The sequence below is a fragment of the Macrobrachium nipponense genome, chromosome 4 (assembly GCF_015104395.2).
Source record: "Macrobrachium nipponense isolate FS-2020 chromosome 4, ASM1510439v2, whole genome shotgun sequence".
NCBI classification, from domain to species: Eukaryota; Metazoa; Arthropoda; class Malacostraca; order Decapoda; family Palaemonidae; genus Macrobrachium; species Macrobrachium nipponense.
The window spans coordinates 58,861,858-58,881,217 of NC_061100.1; the positions used below are offsets into that span (position 1 = coordinate 58,861,858).

Consider the following 19,360-nt stretch of genomic DNA (forward strand, 5'->3'; position numbering starts at 1 on the left):
TAAGGAAAGTTAAGATTTCTTATAACAAGACTCATTCATCCTTGTCTTTATGCAAGTTGCCCCTTTGAACTGAAAGCCTCCGTTCTCTAGAAAAACTCTTTGCTCCCATTGGCTGTCCTGAATTCACAACCAATGCCCCCCCCCCCCCCCCCCCCCCCCCCCCACCCCACACCCCCCCAGGGAAAATCCAGATTTAGGTGGAGTCTACCAGGCGAGATGTTAAAAGAGCAGGGACACAGATGCTTGCTCTCACAACTCTCCCAGACCCGTTCTGAATCGCTCAGAACCTCCTCAGACCTCGTCCTGCAACCACCACTTCACCCCTTCTGTTGCCTCTGCCTCCTCTGGGGAAATCCCAAGTATTTTTATACCTCCATAGTGCACAGGAATATCAGGAGATAAGAAGACTACCAAGGCCAGGATTTCCAGGTACTGTGAGAGTAAATTTCAGTTCAGCCAGGGAATGGTTTTGCCTTTTGTCTGTATTTCATTTCCATTCTCCCAAGGCGACTTTCCCCACTCCTTTGTTCAGCTCTCACTCCCCCCTCCCCCACCCCAATCTTGGTTCAATGCTGTGATCACTTCCCTTGTGGTGCTAGGAAATATCCCTTAGTTAATCCAAGCAACATTATAGTTCTTTCTGTGTAAACTCCCAGTCATTTTCATTTCCCTTGAGTGGCCTGTAAATTTTTAGACTGAAAGAAAGTAGTATGTAACGCTCCCCCACTTGTCAATCGCCTTAGTACTCATGCTAGGATGCAATCTCTTTGCAGACAAACACTGTTCCTGATTGTAGGAGAATTAGGGAACCCCTTGGAATAAGTCTTGCATTACAATAACCCGTTTGTGCAAAATTCTGGACTCCGTATCTGGTTGCCCAGCCACGAGTTTTCAGTGGAACGACAATCAACCACCTTATTAGTTCCTGGACCTATGTAAATTAATGTAAATATAGTGCATTTAAAAATAAAGTCCAGCTTTTATGTAAATTCCTCCTTCCTCAGTTATATCGGCCTTCTGCCAGTGTAACAAATTCTCACGATCACAAGTGTAATCATATGTATACACGCTAATGCGGGAGCAGACGGCTTTAACATGTTTAAGGTGCCTTTCCTTAATGAGGACGTAAGTGTTAAATATTTTTGTTCTTTATTATTTATTTTATGTCAACAATTTGCTCACAAGTGTATTTCATTTCTATTTTATTTTTTTGTGGTTTGCTGTTAAGTGCAATGCATAAGAATATGCGGTGTGAAGTGTTTAATTTTTGTATGTGAGCTCAAGTGAGAGAGAGTGCTGCCCATGCAACTGTGCAAGATTCAACAAAATACCTAGAGGCGAAAGTCTGCTCTCATCTTTCTTTTTCTCTCTCGCCTCTTACTATTTTCTATGCAATGACATACTGATTCAGCTGGTAACCTTGGCCTTCAAATGGAAAGAGTAGATCTCCTTCTGTAGAGTTGATAGATATTTGTTTATTGGGAATTGGTGCATGCAATTTCTTTTATTGGGGATTGACACGTTATTACTTTTGGTGTTGATGGTTTGTGTGGGGATAAATATATCAATGTTATTGAGGTCGGGGTGAATCCTTAATCATGAGTCCCCCTAAAGAAGAAAAAATGGGTGAAGCAGGTAACAGTCAAACTTTGGGGCATAAGATAACTAATATAAGTGCGGGAGTTAGCCCTTTTTTGAGGCATTGTTGATGGCATTCTGTCCCAACCAGTGCAAATTTTTATTGAGGGAGTGAATAACTACTGAAACGCCAAGGGAATTAAGGGATTTGTCATTTAGATGCCATAGTTTCCCATACAAAAAATGGTCATGGACCGAATTACAAGCATTTCTGAGGACAGCCTATGGAATAAAGAAACACTGAGATATAGTGAGAGACCTAAGAGGTCTTTACAAGATTAGGAAAGGTAATAAAAACCTTAATGAGTACAGTTCAAAACTTTTTGACTCAGAGGGAGAATGGATACAGAAATTGAAAAATTCCACATGGGTAAATAACGATAAAATCTCACTCAACAACTTACAGAAAACTTTGCATTTTTCCATGCTTCTACACAATGTTCTGGACGCCATTGTAGATAGCGTTAAGTAAAAGATTGAACTTACATCAGTTGAGGAACTGATTTATTCCCAAATTCAGAAACACATGTCCAAATGTCTCTTGGTGGATAGTACACTTTTTAATGGAACTGGTCCAAGAAATACAACACAAAGAGACAGATTTTCCTTCTCCCTGTTTGTGTGCAAAAGTGGATTATAAGAGAGAATAGATGGCTCTAGGGCAACAGCAGTCGCGTTGCTTCAATTGTAATGAACCAGGGCACACATAGAAAGTATGTAGAGTCAAATACTGTGGAATATCCAAAAGCACAGATCACTTTTGGCAGTCTTGTCCATCTCAGAAATGGAGAGACGCAAGACTCACACCTCAGAAATCCGGGAGTTATAATATGAGATCTTCCCAAGCTAGTTACTTAAAGGGCAATGGGATCGGCAAAATTTTTGGAAAGCCGATCTACAGATAATTTGTATGTGCCATTGTGGTCTCGTGGGGGACGCCCCAGAGCCCAGACTGATAGTTGAGGGAACAGTGGGGTATGTAAAGATCCCAATTTTCATTGACGCAGGGGCATCCATAAATCTTTTAGATGATAAACTGTACCAGTCCATGTTCTCCCAATACCCTTTGAAACCCTCAACGGAGAAGGTGTGTGATGTGCAAGCCCCATATATTAAATACCTTGGGTTTTATAAGAATACGGTTTACTCTGGGTGATAGAGTACTGATAGAACCGTTTTTGGTGATAAAAGGGGTTGCTTTGGGCAACAGACTTTTGCTGGGCCATCCTGCATGTAGGAGACACACACAAGAAATCGGTCCACACAGGTCTTAGTGGCATAATGGTTTGGATACCAGGTGTTTTTATTCAATATGCAGATATAAGTGAAACTGAGGATACAGAGGTTAATATGGGGAATACCAGCAGTGATATTGGTAATGATAAGGAGGATACTGGGGGTTGGTGTCGGTGAGCATACCAATAATATGGAGGATACTGGTGGTGGTGTTGGTGATTATAACGGGGATATTGGTGATCAAGTCGGTGTTAATGGTGATATTTTGGATAATGGCAGTGACAATAGCGGTTATGTTGGGGATATCAGTGATAATGGTGCTTATAATAGGGGTGCTAGTGACAATTTTGGCGGCATTAACATTGGTAATATGAGAAATAACAATGTTGATACTGATACTAACATTGGGGTCATGGTGGATGGAATAAGGGACACTTGATATAAATAAGGGTGATATTTATGGGGATGTGGATCATGAGGATACTAGATATAATGACCACAAACATAAAGGTGTTTTATCAGAGAATGTTATTTTAAATCCAGGTACAAGGACTATGGTCAAAGTCAAGCTGAGGGAAGTGAAAAGACCCAAAGAGGTGTGCATAATTGAGGGTAGCATGAAACTAAGAGGGGTTATTAGCACTGTACCAGTGAACAGAGTATCAAATACTGGTGTTACATGGGTGGAATTATTGAACTATAATAATACAGTTAGGAAATATCAGAAGAACACTTAGGTGGTAGACCTCCAAGATTGGAATAATTTTAGTGGTTCAGTGGCTATTGCAGAGGGGAAAACAGTTTTTAGAGGCAGAAATGCAATAAAGGAAGAAAATATTTAGGAAACATTTAGCTAATGCAGACTACAAGGAACATATAGAAGCGGTAAGCGAACTTTTGGCTGAATTTGGAGATACTGTGGCTTTAAAAGGGGATAAGTTAGGACTGACTAATGAGCTAGAACATAAGGTAAATCTAGAATAAGGGACAAAACCCATTTTTATTCCTGCATACCACATACCCTTCAAAATCAGAGAACAGGTAGATAAGGAGGTCAGTAAATGGGAAGAGGAAGGCATTATTAGACCTAGTGCGTCCCCATGCAACTTTCCTCTGTTAGTAGTACCTAAGAAGGACGGATCTGTCCGAGTATGTGTCGATTTTTGACGCTTGAACGAAAAGACAATTCCTGACCATTATCCAGTCGCATGTATACCAAATCTTTTTGTAGATATTGGGGGACATAATACTTATAGCTCAATTGATTTAGCGCAGGGTTTTTTGCAGGTCCCTCTTAGTGAAAATAGCAATGAATATGCTGCATTTTCAGTGCCCAAAGGACATTTTGAATTTACGCAGATGCCTCTTGGTTTGTCAGGTAGTCCTATGACTTTTATGAGGTTAGAAAACACAGTTTTGCAGGGGCAATTGGGTAGAAATGTCTGTGTACATGGATGATATATTGATTGCAACAGATTTGATCGAGCATCACATGGAAGTGCTTAAGGAAGTACTTAGGAGACTTAGGTTAGCAGGATTGAAAATTAAGCTAGCTATGTGTTCCTTCTTGAAGAAGCAAATTACATATTTAGGTCATGTCATATCTAAAGAGGGAGTTAGAGTAAATGGCGATAAGGTCAAAGCAATTGCAGATTTTCCTGTCCCTAAGACAAAGAAGTAAATTAAGACATTCCTGAGGATGGTGGGATACTTCAGGAGGTTTGTGAAAGGGTTTTCTAACATATCAGCTCCTTTAACAGATGTGCTGTGGGAAGATATTCAATTTCATTGGGGAGAACCGCAACAAGTAGCATTTTCAGAAAGTTAAGGACGCATTAATGAATCTTCTGGTTCTGAAATTTTCAGATTTCAGCCAACTTTTCACACTAGTAACTGATGCCTCATCATGGAGAGGATACAATCGAGGCTTTAATTTCCACAGCAAAGGAGAGACATGCTTGATTCAGCCGTAATCTCGAGGCTAAGACCACAGAAATGGTGGAAAGAAGCAATGAGAAATCATTAGATGTTAAAATTGCTATTGAAGTTAATGAATTATTGAAAATCAATGTGAGAAATGAACTAAATTACAAGTTAGGCCCAAAGTTTGAGGGTCCCTTTAGAGTTATTGAAGAAAAGAAAAGAAACAGATTTGTATTCTTAGATGAAAAAACAGGTCGGTCGAAACTGACACATATCAATAATTGGATTAAGAAGACGGGAAAATGATGAAAAGGTGACACTGCGCAGTTGCATTTTTTTCTCTAGATTTTGCAAATGGGTGACAAAATGTGATTAATCAGTCTTATGTAACATTCTTTTCTTTCATTCTTTTACTATTTTCTTCTTATGCGCAACTGCAGCGATTTGGTGTAAAAACCTGGGGTAATTGTTGTAATAATGAAATAATGGGGTGAAAAGTGTGGGAAAATACTGTGGAGTTGAAAAATATTATAAGGAATTTTTGGGGGGTTAACTTTTAGTGGTGATGTTTTCTGGTGGTGATTTTTGGTGATTCCAGGTGGTCACTTTTGGTGATTTCGTGATTCCTGGTGGTGTTGGGTTTTTGGGGACGATTTTTGGGTGGTGATTTCTGGTGGTGTAGAGTTTTGGGTGGCTATGATTTTTGGTGGTGATCTGTGCTTTTATGAGCCAATGGGGTGGTAGCTGTGGTTCTTTGTGGTATTATGGCTCTTGGGGGTGGTACTAGCGCACTGTGGTTTTACGGTTTCCTTGGTGTCGTGGTGTATTCTTCGAGGTTATATTCACCAGGGGTTATATGGCAGTATATAGTATGTGGTTGATAATTCGTGGATTGTGGTTTTCTGAGGTTGATATCCCGACGAGACGATTTCTTAGGTGTTATATACATGTGGCGGTATCACAAATGGTTTACTTTGAGGTATATTTGGCAGTGTCTAAATGGCTTAGGATTTAGCCTGTGGTGGTGTATTTTATATTGGTGGTTATATAATGGGGTTGGAGAATTTTTGGGTACCCGTGTGATAACAATGAGAATTTCTTAAGGACATTTTTTGTGGTTATGTGGTATCAATGAGGAATTTGAGGATTAATGTGGTTATGTGGTATCAGTGAAGATTCCTCGAGGATTTTGAGGATTAATGTGGTTATGTGGTTATGTGGTATCAGTGTTGGTTTATTGAAGATGCCCCAGTGAGGATTAATGAAGATTTGGGGCTGATCTGAGGTTAATGGTGATCTCGGGATTTACGAAGCTAACTAGACAGGGCAATGTTGTTGATTGGGGATGTGTTGGAATATACAGGTTGTTTGGTGCTGACAATGTTGTGGTGTCTCGGATGACACCAATTGTTGATATTTTCTTTTGGAGTTGATTACTCAGAGGTTTATACTGCTTTCAGGAATTCTAGAAGATGACATTCCATGGTGGGGAATTCTAAGGGGTCATTCGGTAAATTATACTGAAATGTTGCGGCGGTATTTATGTGGGTGATACAAACTACATTTGGTAATGTGATAAAAGAACTGAATTACTAATTTTTTATAAGGGTAAACCTGTAATCAGGATTAAGTGGTTTTAATAGTATCTTTATATAGGGTTTCTGTTGTAGAGAGCGGGCGGAATTTATCTTGAGATACATAAGATAGAAATAAGAGTCAACATTGTATTTGATGGAAGTTAGTTGTATAAACATGTGGATTTTGTTGTATAAACATTATGGGGTTTTCTTGGTGTACTTGTCAGACAAGGGATTAATTGTGAGTGGTCAGTTAGTGATAAGAGCTCTCCTAGTAAGTTTTAAAAAGGGGTTAGTAGATAAAGACCATATTTATTTTAGTGAGGAATTTCAGTCTTTAGCAGTTGGCTATGAGGTTGAGCATGTTAGTTCATGACAAATTCGTGTGTTAATGTAGGAATTTATTTCTAGTAGTACATAGACTTGTAAGGGGGTCAGTTAAGACCTATTAATGATGAAACACAGACAGACAATGAATTTAGAGAATTCCCAAGCTCACACCAAGTGATGACAACGAAAACAACTTAGGATATACAGCGCCAGATTTTTGGTCTTCACACATGCGACAAGGAATCGCTACAAACACAGGGAAGAGATATCGTCGATTAACCAGGATAAATTCTGGGACAAATCAGGGATCTACGATACTTCTACGAGGCAGGTGCAGGAAGCACTTGCATGGAAGTCGCAAAATATTTCAAGTTCAGCAACGAGGAGGCGGTAACGATTCCTTCATTGGAAGACGGCGAATCTACAGTTTATCAACGAAGGTGCTAGGATACACCTACAGGGGTCACAGACCCTTAATAATGACTCATGCAGAGCTGTTTTGGAATGGTTTAGGGTACCCAGGCAACGGATCTACAATTCATTGACAAAGGTGTTCATGAAACACTTACATGGGGATCACGAGGCGGTTAAAATTCCGCCTACATTGGAGACAATTACGGTTCCGCAACTAGAGGATAATGGAGCAAACGAATGTTTCTTCGCAGAACGCTACGCAATTCCAATGATTGCCGTTATGGTAACGATAATGATGCTAGGGCCATCAAATTTGAATGCAGCTGACGGGGTAGGATAAATGGATATATATTAAGATAAATGAGGTCGACAACCTTAGTGTTTGGTGTTTTGGAGACAGGTACAAAGAGCAGCAAATTCCATAGACTCACGTCCGATCGCACCAGAGAGACCTCGAGCACGCAAGTGACCTGAATGGCAAAGAAGCAGATGTTCATGACGTCACAGGAGAAGGTTACAGGGATGACAGGTGATGGGAACAAACCAAGGTAGGTCTCGCCATCAGGTAGGATTTCTCTCCTTTTAATTAAATGGGGTCTTTTGCCCCTATAACACACACAGACACACACATATATATATTATATATATATATATATATTATTATATTATATATATATATATATATATGTGTGTGTAGATATACAATAACATAATAATACCATATATAATATATACCCTATATATATAATAAGTATATGATATATATATCTTATATATATATAAAGATCTACTATAGAATATTAGAGAATAGAGATATAGATAGAGATATATATAGATATATATATTATATATATATATATACATATATACATATATATATATATATATATATATATATATATATATACATATACATATATATACATATATATATATATATATTATTATTTATATAATATATATACTATATATATATATATATACAATATATTATATATATATATATATATATATATATATATTTATATATATATATATATATATATATATATATATATATACATTGTACATGTGTATATATACATGTACATACACACACACACACACACACACACACACACACATCATATATATATATATATATATATATATATATATATATATATATATATATATATATATATATATATATATCATCCATACATTATACATGTGTATATATACATATACACAAAGAGACACTAAATGTTTTCCATTCTGGATGGGAAAACAAATATGCGGTAAAAAGTGTTTGCAAATAGTTTGCAAACCATGTTTCGTAGTGTGGACAGGCCTTAATATTCCATTTGCAGTGACAATGAGCTTTGATTCCAACTTTTCTAAATTTCTTAATCTTACTGCATATAATAAGCTATGCTTTTAATTCTGACCTTAGATCGACCCATTCTTATTTTAGTTACGTTAAGCTCTACTCCCAGCTGTTTGGCCTTTAACGCCTTATACTCCAATAATTCCGGAATATGTATTAAGGAATTGAATTCAAAGCCAACTGTCCATAAGACTGATGTAACCTTCCAAGAAGTCTTGAACTTCTGGCGGACGCAATCGACTAATCGCGTTATTTGGAGTTGAAGGAATTTCTCTATAAAAAAAGAAAAAAAATCTGGGACCCGAGATAAAAAAAACACTCCTAATTACGTTATGATTTAGGACTACGATACACAAACCCGTACGTTCTTTTCTCGTTCACGATTAGCAATTCAGATGGAAATCACCGATCAAAATTTTCTGTGACGGACATCGAAAATCATCGTTCAAAATACTGGATGAGAAATTAAATGATTGAAATGTGATTTTTTTTTTGTACATGCCATTTACGTATAATTGGTTTTTGTTTTGTATTTTTGGTCACTGCGTATTTATGTTTGATTTTAAATTACCTACCTTTTTTATATTGCTTTCATGACTTTCCGGAGCTGATGAGGAGAGTAATGAGTTGATTGTGACTAACCTTTAAAATGCTGCATGAATGGATGAAAATCCAAAGGTTAAAAAAAACTTGAACATTTTGCTTTGTAAGGGCAGGGAGCCGAAAATCGACAGCCTTAATTACAAAAGGGGATAAAGTTCGGGACTTTGGCTATGAGTATTGGCCATGCACTGCAGAATATGACTACAGGAAGCGTAATCTAATGGGAAACTGCTCAGAGACAGAATAGCTGTTCTTGCTAGGCCAGTTTCGAAAATTGTCGTGGAGGAAGATAATCCTTATTTCATTTTCTTTCCTAAACTCAGACTCGGAGTTTCCAGTGGATAATGCATTAAACAGTAATACGGAATTGAAAAGTGAACAGTTCTTCACTGGATGTTCGTTCATCTGCGTGTCGTACGGAGATTCATCATCAGGAGAATATATACTGCTGCTTCGGTTACAAAAGTGGCACCAGGTAACTATCAAACTTGTACTGATCTTTTAAAAATCCTAGAATAAACTGAATCACATAAATATTACCGCAACTTTATTACTTCCACATTTCCACCTCTTCATATTTCCAAATTTGCACATCAGTTACACATTATTTCGCATAACAAAGTCCGTAATAGATAAAGCGTTAGTTAAGGAAATCAATTTGGATATTGTACATGAGTGACAGGGGAGATTGACTTGACTGTCAGTGACCTCTGATCTTTCCATTCATATCATTTATGAACAATTCGGGTCTCTCATTTGGAAGATAAATTTCGAATGTGGTAAACCATTTCCTGCAACTCAAGCCTGATTTACTAAGGCTAAAAGTTTTAATGCATGCACTTTGATTACATACAAAAGGCAAACACACACACATTATGAATAAACATTGAGCTTAAATAGACGACCCCTGAAAAAAGACGAAAAAATTATTTCTGCTGCATTCAGCTTTAATCGCTAGATATTGGATGAAACCCTTGGAAGCAAACTTTCTAGATATCATCTGCTTCCTACGTTTGCTCAGATAATTCACAATCCCTTGTCGAACTTCCTGTAAACCCTACAAAATTCACCTCCGCCTTTCACTGTCTCCCTTCCGAGAATTTCACCAACATTGCAGCCTCTATATATTCGGGGAGTATGATTAAGAGACAACTTGTTGTATCTACAGGTTGAAATGTATGAGGGGACTGTTGACCCACCTCTCCCTTATGGCAGTAAGTGTGGATGTTGAATGCTAATGGGAAACTGTAAGGATGAATTATTTGTTTAGTGTGTATGGCTTAATACGAATAGAAAGGTTGAGTAGTGTGGAAATACTGAGAAGTGGTAAAACAAGGCGTGATGTGACCTCCAGCTTGCTTGAGACACTTGCAAGATTTTCCTCTCGTGCATAAGCTGTAAAAATCATATTCCTAACTTATTTTGTTGTTGTGGTGGTGGTGGTTGGAAAGGTCTATGGAAGAGCCTAAAAAGGCCTGGAAAAGTGTTCCACGCTGAGTTAAACATACAGAAATTTAAAGGATAAGATGTTTATGGTTTATTCATTAGAATGAAAATGTAAAAAAATAGATAATCTGTATGCCAAACAGCACAGAAAAATTATTTCTAATAATGCATAGCATATTTATTCTAATTTTCGTTGGTGAAACAAGGCTCTATTTTTTGTGTTTCCATTTATAACTGAGAACATGTGAACGTGCTTAATTTGTGTCCATTTTATTTGATCCTTGTTGTTAGTATAAACAGTGTTAAGTATGAGTATTAATTATGAAGACCACATCACATTAAGTTAGGAATATAATTTTTACAACTTATGCATGGGGTGAAAATCTTGCATGTGTCCCGAGCAAGCTGGAGGTCACATCACGCCTTGTTTTACCACTTCTCAGTATTTCCACACTAAACAAACAATTCATCCTTACAGTTTCCCTTTAGCATTCAACATCCACACTTACTGCCATAAGGGAGAGGTGGGTCAACAGTCCCTTCTTCATACATTTCAACCTGTAGATACAACAAGTTGTCTCCTTATTACAATTTCTCCTAACTATCCCCAGTCAGTATGGCACAATCTACATACATTAGCCATTTTAACCTACATCTATGGCCCATTGTCTTCTCAAGCACTGCGCATAATCATTTCTTCGCCGACTTCTCGCATCGCTTCATCCCTGAGATGACCTTGGCTTGAAAAAAGAAGTGAGGAAGGCCATAGAATGGACCTGAATGCCAGAAGAAGAAACGGAATTTACTCAGAGGTTGGAGGGTAACATTTCTTTAGGTTTTCACGCGTGTGTGTAAACGTTAACAAACATCCTGATACTGACCTTTGACGACATGTCCGTTCCGAGTGACCTGGAGAAATTTGAGGTCGAAATGGGTGACGTCCTTCTCCCCGAAGGCCTCCAGGTCCGTGCCTCCCATCGTCTCCTTCACCAGCTCCCGATCCAGGTCCGGGTAGGAGATGGTTTTCTTCCCTCGTCGGGCCAGGCATAAGATCAGTAACACCAAAACTATACAAGAAGAAACAGAGTTTCATAAAAAAAAATAACTGACACATCAATGATAAAATTATTCTTCTTTACCGTGTTTTTACGAGTTGTGTAGTTGTGAATAATAGTGCGTGTACGTTTCTGGGTTAGTGTGCGCATATGCCTGCTGTTGTTCTTAGTACATTTCTTAACGCATTTATATGAGTTTATTGAATATTGATGAAGTTAAAGGTACTTTTAACACTTAACTGTTCGCACAGAAAATCACTACCATTACGGAGAATTCCAACCATGTAAGTGGTGTGTGTCTATTCGGCGTTTGCAATGCATTCTGGCTGTTTCCTATTTTCGGATTTACGTACTCCAGTCCTCCAAAATATAAAAATTCTCCCAAAAATTCAAGCACTATTCCGCAACATCACTGATAGCCGACAATGCTGGCCTGAGTGTACCAAACGATAATTGAAATCTGATCCTGAAACACAATTTTGCCCGCCAAATATATCTCCTTTTTCTGGCTGAAAAACAGTCATCTTATCAAAATTTTAGTGGTCAAATAATTAATAATACCAAAATATATTGTGCTCATATTCCAAGTCAGTTACATATATATAAAGATGAAAAAAATATAATTTAAAAATTTTTAACTTTATTTTTATGTGGTATACTTTTCGAAGGAGCAACTAATCCCGTCTATTTGTCTCTTCTTTTCCCCTCTTTCATCCGTTGAAAAATACTTAAGACACAAACTGTTGCCGAAGAATGGTTTGAAATATGCCAAACACTGTTGGGAAAAAGACCACAAAATAGACTGAGAAAATATGAATTTTGTTTACAGGAACACTAACAAAACGGCCAGACTGATTGTAACAAGAATGCCTTCATAACGTGCGCTAACAAAGCAATGGCAGGCAACACTGGGAACGGATTCGAAGACAGCATATCGCGAAAAATCATATACTCCACAATAGAAAAGATGCTCACAAACACAAGACACCGTATGGAAAATGAACATATAGAACAACAGTCCGTGGGCAGAGAACGGTCAAGGTCACGGGGGTGGGGCCAAACAGGAGAAGCAGGGTAATTAAAAGATCAAAGAAGCCAGCACACTCATATAAATACAGCTGGCCTACCTCTTCGTCATTTCATGGGTACTTGATAATGAGGACTGTTTTTTCCTGTAAGCTTGTAACTTTTTTGAATAAATAACTCTGCTAGTTATTATCCAGTTTGAATGAGGTCCTTTTAGTAATTGATATATATGTATATGTAGGCATATGGTTGTATGCATACATACACACACACACACACCACACACACATATATATATATATATATATATATATATATATATATATTCTAAAAGGACCTTATTCAAAACATTGATAGTTATTTATTTAAAAAAAAGTTAGGCCAGCTGTTTATTTGTGTGTGCTGGCTTCTTGATTTTTTGATATATATATATATATATATATATATATATATATATATATATATATATATATATATATATATATATATATATATATATATCTTCTTCTTCCTAGCTTAAACCCATTTTTATATGGGGTCGCCATTGCGAATGAGTCGTCTCCATCGATTTCTGTCCTGTGCCTCGTTCTCATTTATACCTTTCAATTCCATATCTTCCCCTACACAATCACGCCATCTCTTTCTTGGTCTTCCCTTCTTCCTTCTACCCTGCACTTCCATTTCCATCGCATGTCTTCCAACATGACGTTCCTCCCTTCGTAACAGGTGTCCATACCATCGAAGCCTTCCTTCCTGTATTTTCTTCGATATTTCAGCTACCTTTATCGATCCTCTTATATACTCATTTCTAATCCTATCTTCCCTTGTTACTCCCGACATCCATCTCAACATTCTCATTTCTGCTACATCCATCTTCTTCTCTGTTTTCCTCATACTTGCTGTTTCTGTTCCATATAACATTGCTGGTCTGACCACCGTCCTATGGAACTTTCCTTTCAATTTCAGAGGACCTTCTTGTCACAGAGGACCCCTGATGCAGACCTCCACTTATTGCCATCCTGCCTGAATTCGGTGTCTCACCTCTTAGTCCATGCTTCCACTATCCTCTAATACGGACCCTAAGTACTTGAACTTCTGTACTTTCTTTATTTCTTCCCCACCCAATCTTATGCTACTTCCACCGTCCTCAGTAATACTAGAACACATATATTCGGTTTTTGATCTGCTTATTCTCATTCCTCTTTCCTCAAGTGCTGCTCTCTCCCACCTCAACCTCCCCTCCAACTCCTCCTTCTCATCTGAACACAACACAATGTCATCCGCGTATAATATGCACCATGGCACTGCTTCTCTAACATCCCTGGTCATTACATCCATCACGATGTTGAAGAGGAATGGGCTAAGTGCTGACCCCTGGTGTAATCCAACTCCTATCTCAAATCCATCCGTCTCTCCAACACTACTCGTCACTCTAGTATACACATTCCTGTACATCTGAATAATTCTGACATACTTTTCCGGCACCATCTTCTCCCTCAAACATCTCCATATTTCTTGCCTTGGCACTCTTTAATGAGCACATACTTTGCCCTTTTCAAGGTCTATGAATACCAGATGCATATATATATATATATATATATATATATTATATATATATATATATATATATATATATATATATATATATATATATGTATATATATATATATATTACATATATATATATATATATATATATATATATATATATATATATATATATATATATATATATATATATAGTCGCATCCTCAAGGCTATAATTAAAGATATACACGCGAACATTGAAACCACGCACTGCATAATTCATAAAAATTACCCAATATTTGAAATTCAATGAACACCAGCATGTGGAACATCTAAAAATTTATGAATATCTTAAAAAAGGAAAACATACTAAGCGCTAAAATCATGTACAGTAAAGTTACATTAAAAAATTTAAAAATTACAAAAAAATAAAAAAATTATTATATGTAGGTAAAAAAATATATATAAAAAAATGAAAAATAAATAAATAACGCTAAAACAGTAAGGCTATTCTGTACCTTATCTTCGCAAATGACGGACAGTGACAGAGAATTTTAAAAAAGCAAACACTATCTCTTTATCTCGAAGTGCATATAATCCACTGTAGCCTAGATGTCCATATGTATAAGTGTGCAATTGAGCTTTTGTTAGAGGCTGTAAACTCTTCCAGGTTATTACTTTCATCATCAAAAAGTACAACTACAAAACTGCAAAGTTAGACCGGAATCCATCAAAAGAGTTTTTTTCCTATGTATTTATCTTTTTTTTTTCTTTTTTTAAATGCACACTTTCCTAGTTCCTCTATAGAGAAAATATCATGACATAATTCCACTGCCTCTGTGCGAGCGATGCAAACTCAATATCTGAAAATGTGTATTGGATTTTTGGCTTCGCTACAGACAAAAATTGAAAAGGGAAGAAAAGGCTACATAACTGGTTTCGGATGAATTCACTATAGTCCTAGCGCTTCGCATGAGCGTTAAATTTACGTTTTTATGGGAAACTAGACTCACAAGAAAACCGTTAATTTAAAACCATTTCTCAGTCGACGTAAACTGAAGCACAAGTAGAGTCTCAAATATGGTTCCCCTCCCGAACATTTATTTACGCCTACACTATTTAAGATTTCCAAAATCCTTTTGCGTTTCAACGAAGTGGACAACACTGAGATGGAAGCAAAACCAAAGTCTCAGAATCTCCGTCTTGATGAGTTTCAAGCGAAGTAAACAAGTCTGACATAAATGCAAATGTAAAACATTGGTATCTTGAACTTTCGAGTCATTCATAAATTCCAGAGATTTCATTACAAGCAAAAAGTGGTATCACACCAGATTTCTGCTCCTGTGGCGGATCGACGCTGTCGTATCCGGAACCATTCTTCATGAATGCGCAATTCTCAAGCCTTTTAGAAAGTGCTGTAAAATTTAACTTTCCTTTCCACGCTCAAAGTCTTCGTTTCCTATATGTTATCCCTCTCTTGCTTTTGCTCGTTTCAACACCAAAATAGACCTCTTAATTATGAAACACCTCATGAGGTCTCTTTCACAAACGTCAACAAGAGTTTTTTTTTTGATAGTGTGTAGGTTTCTTATGTTATTTTAGACTTGACAAACGCGCACACAATTTGGGTTTTATTTCATTGCATCTTTTCATATTCCCGTCTGTGAACTAAAGCACGGAGAGCTTAATTTTACATAGTTGATTTTTTTCTGCAACATTACGCTATGTAGTGTTGTAGCAAACGACAGTCATGTCGTTCTCACGCCATTATTTCAACAAGGTTGTTTTGGGTAGGGTTGTTTGTTTGTTAGAGGCCGGCATGTACAATTTTACGATAAACCTTATCAAGGGTAAGGCTGTGACTGGCCACTAGTGACTGGACTTCGGGGGAGACAGGAACGTAAATCTGGGAGAAGGATTACTCGACCTTGGTTGCGGTTTGCGGTCTCCGAATACTCTTGTTGTCTGTAGGATGTTGCCATGATTCTAAGTTTCAATATAAATATTTTACCATTTCACCTTAGACATCCCGTCTCTACCCGACATTACATAAATTTTCAAACGAGAGATTCAAATATTTCTAACATAAATGTTTGTAGCAAAAAAAAAAAAAAAAAAAAAAGGGTTGCTGGTTTCAGAAGAGATGCCAATATATAATTCAGAATTACAAAGGCGTTTCTCCGGGAGTTTTCGAAGTTGCGATCTGAAATATTTCAAAGTCTTGGTTCCGAAAAGAGTTCGTAACATTTATCTTTAATGAGCAGATACTTTGCCCTTTTAAACAACAACTTTAAAAGGATTGAAAAAACTTCTAAATCAGCATTTCACCCTTACACTAGAATGTACAAAGAAAATAATGTAGATACCTAAACTGCGGCTGTGTTGGATAAGGATTTAAAATTGATCCAAAAGACACAGCACCTAGGGTAAAGTCTACAAAGGTTTGCATACATAAGCACTAAATTACTATCCTTTTAACTTACTTAAGAGGCAGAGAAGGCTGGCAAGTATTATGAGGATGGACTGCTGGCCTAACACGACCCTTGACGTCCGTGGGGCATCGCAGGGCTGAATTGGCATGGAACTATAGTCTGTGGCATTGAGGTCATAAAGGAAATTGTTGTGACGCATCTCGAAGATACATCCCGAGAAGGAACTAATTCTGGGAGGTATAAAGTTCCAGTGATAGGAAGCCGACAAAGAAGCGAAGCTGGGCATGGCAGCCAAGCCCCCAACCTGCAGAGGGCCTTGAACATTCAGGAGGACGTTGGGATACCTGGACGTACGCGGATATGGGATGGATATCTTGCATGGGTCAGCAGAGCCCAAGGTTGCGTTGAATCCACAGTCGATCACTTCAAAGCTGATTTTCCTCTCGTTCCAAACAATGACAAATTCAAATATGCGATTGCTGTTACTTTCGATAGGGATGGCGACCTTTTCGGTTCCAGATCCAAGGTCGATATAGGTCACAAGGACCCAGTTCCTAAGAAAGACATAGACGAAGTCCTTCGGATAGTCGTCCCAGGGAGACTCTACGATTGGTCCCATGTACAGGAGAATGCCGTTGGGAATGTTGGATTTAAAAGACACAGAAAACGTCGAACTGTCACACACTTTCAAAGGCTCGTACCAGGCGAAGCTCTTCTCGAATCTAGCATTCCTGAGTTCACAACGAGGCCCGTAATTATGGCCGTCTAAACACTCACACCTGGGGCTGTTGTTGATGATAATGCAAGTTCCCCCGTTGTAGCAATAACCGCTGGAACAAACTGAGGGGCGAGGCTCGAGCTGCTTGCAATCGCAAGTGTATTCGTCGGCAATGTCGACACCCACCATGGTGGCTGTGCTGCTGGAAACCACCAAAGGGGAGGTGACGTTGGGTCGCATCGTGTGTTGACAGCTTTGCCCTCCGCACGGAGACTTCGATTCATACAAACAAGCGTTCGTGTCCACCATGATGACATCAAGACCCAAGGCTTTCGAAACCTGAAATTGACAATCCGAATAACCATACAAATGATAATGCTGGTATTTATGAAGTTTAACATCATCACCAGATCTAGAACTGATTTATCATGAATCTTTTACGGTCTGCTCAAGTATCAAGAGCCTGCGGCAGCGTAAGGCTGGCTCAGGATAAATCAACTTGACTTTTTAGGACTTCCCCACCCGCATGCAAAATCTGGTCATCAAAACGCTGAAATTCATTTTACCCTCAATCGATTTTGCATCAGAAGTCCATTCAGCTTTGCAGCAGTGTAGTAAGGCGAACTATGGCAGTTGTAGCGGATCTGCACACCTCCCTCAACATCACGCATGCTGAAGATGTCGACGTTATCCCGTGGAATTTTGTGGATCCTGGCTATTTGTTCTTTCAGGCGATCGTAAATCGTCTCGGTATTTGCTACCTATGAGGGGCAAAGAGAATTCTAAGTCAAATGAAATTCATTAGAACTAGATGTGGATGTGTGTGAAGCTTCGCTGTTATCAAAGTTGATGCTGATATCTGTCTGTGGAATTGATTTCATATGTGTGTGTGTGTGTGTTCATTTGCAAATACAACGTGTTTTGCTACAGAAAGTGATGCATTAAGGGCTAATCAATTGTGAATCATATTCCGATAATGAGTAATTGTTCTTCCAGAGCTCCTAACTAGTAAAAGCTAGGTATTTAAGAATTTCTCCTAAATACAAAATTCCTCTTCACGCTAATAGTAAAAATGTGTATATATTATCACTAACAATAAAAATGCATGTTTTACTTTATATCCCAACAAAGTTAAAATCGACGGGACTTCATTCAAGAACTTTTCCTTAATAAAAATTACCTTGCTTTTCCTGAGCATCTGCTGAGACCTAACATCGGCGAGCATGAGCGACCCTGAGTTCATGACAGCATTAAGATCGAGGTCAACGACAGTAATGCTGACCTCACCCACAGCCGACTCTTCGCGGGATGTGTCGTAAACCTGTTCGTGGTAGAATGAAAGGATGTCACTTTGCAAATCTAGCGCAATAAAATTAAATCAGTAATATGGTGACCCTTTTAGAATCCAATGATATTTATTCAGAATAATCATATAAGTATACACACACATTACACTCACGCACACACACATGCACACATACACACACACACACACACACACACACACACACACATATATATATATATATATATATATATATATATATATATATATATATATATATATACACACACACATATCTATATTCCCCCTTTTGACAAAACTACACAAATTGACAACCCTTACCTGTTGACAGCAGGCGCCCTCTCTCTGCAATCATGTAACTAGGCTAATAAGCTCACATAAATACAAAAATACACTATTTCCCAAAGCAGATGCACATAAAATAGAACAAAATGATTAATAAGTCATAGCGATAGAAACCCAAGTCTGCCCACAAAGAAAACTATAAGTTATCATTCCACTCTCCTGGCTTAGTCTAAGTAATCACTCCTAGACTCAAAATGTCAACTGATACATTGTAATAGTAAAGTTTAGAGAATCCCATTTCTAGTATCATGATATAGAGCCCATCTTGAGATGGGTTTTTCTCCTGACACTTGGTGTCCTCTCGACTGTCTTTCTTCTTATCACAAAGGAATGCGTCTTTTCCTCAAGTGCCTTGAACGGTCAGACCCATGATATACGTACAAACGAATGTACATACCCACCACGCCTAAAAACC

General features: G+C 37.9%; 1 protein-coding gene across 1 annotated transcript in view; it reads right to left on the reverse strand.

The window, feature by feature from the left end:
• The window catches only part of LOC135211373 (neural-cadherin-like), a 339,986-nt gene that overhangs the window by 131,010 nt on the left and 189,616 nt on the right, over positions 1 to 19,360 (reverse strand). Inside the window, exons 20-23 of the mRNA XM_064244686.1 lie at positions 18,475 to 18,615; positions 17,861 to 18,055; positions 16,628 to 17,633; positions 11,418 to 11,603 (exon numbers count right to left, since the gene is read on the reverse strand). Coding sequence (XP_064100756.1) covers positions 11,418 to 11,603; positions 16,628 to 17,633; positions 17,861 to 18,055; positions 18,475 to 18,615 — 1,528 coding nt within the window. The remainder of the gene's footprint in view (positions 1 to 11,417; positions 11,604 to 16,627; positions 17,634 to 17,860; positions 18,056 to 18,474; positions 18,616 to 19,360) is intronic.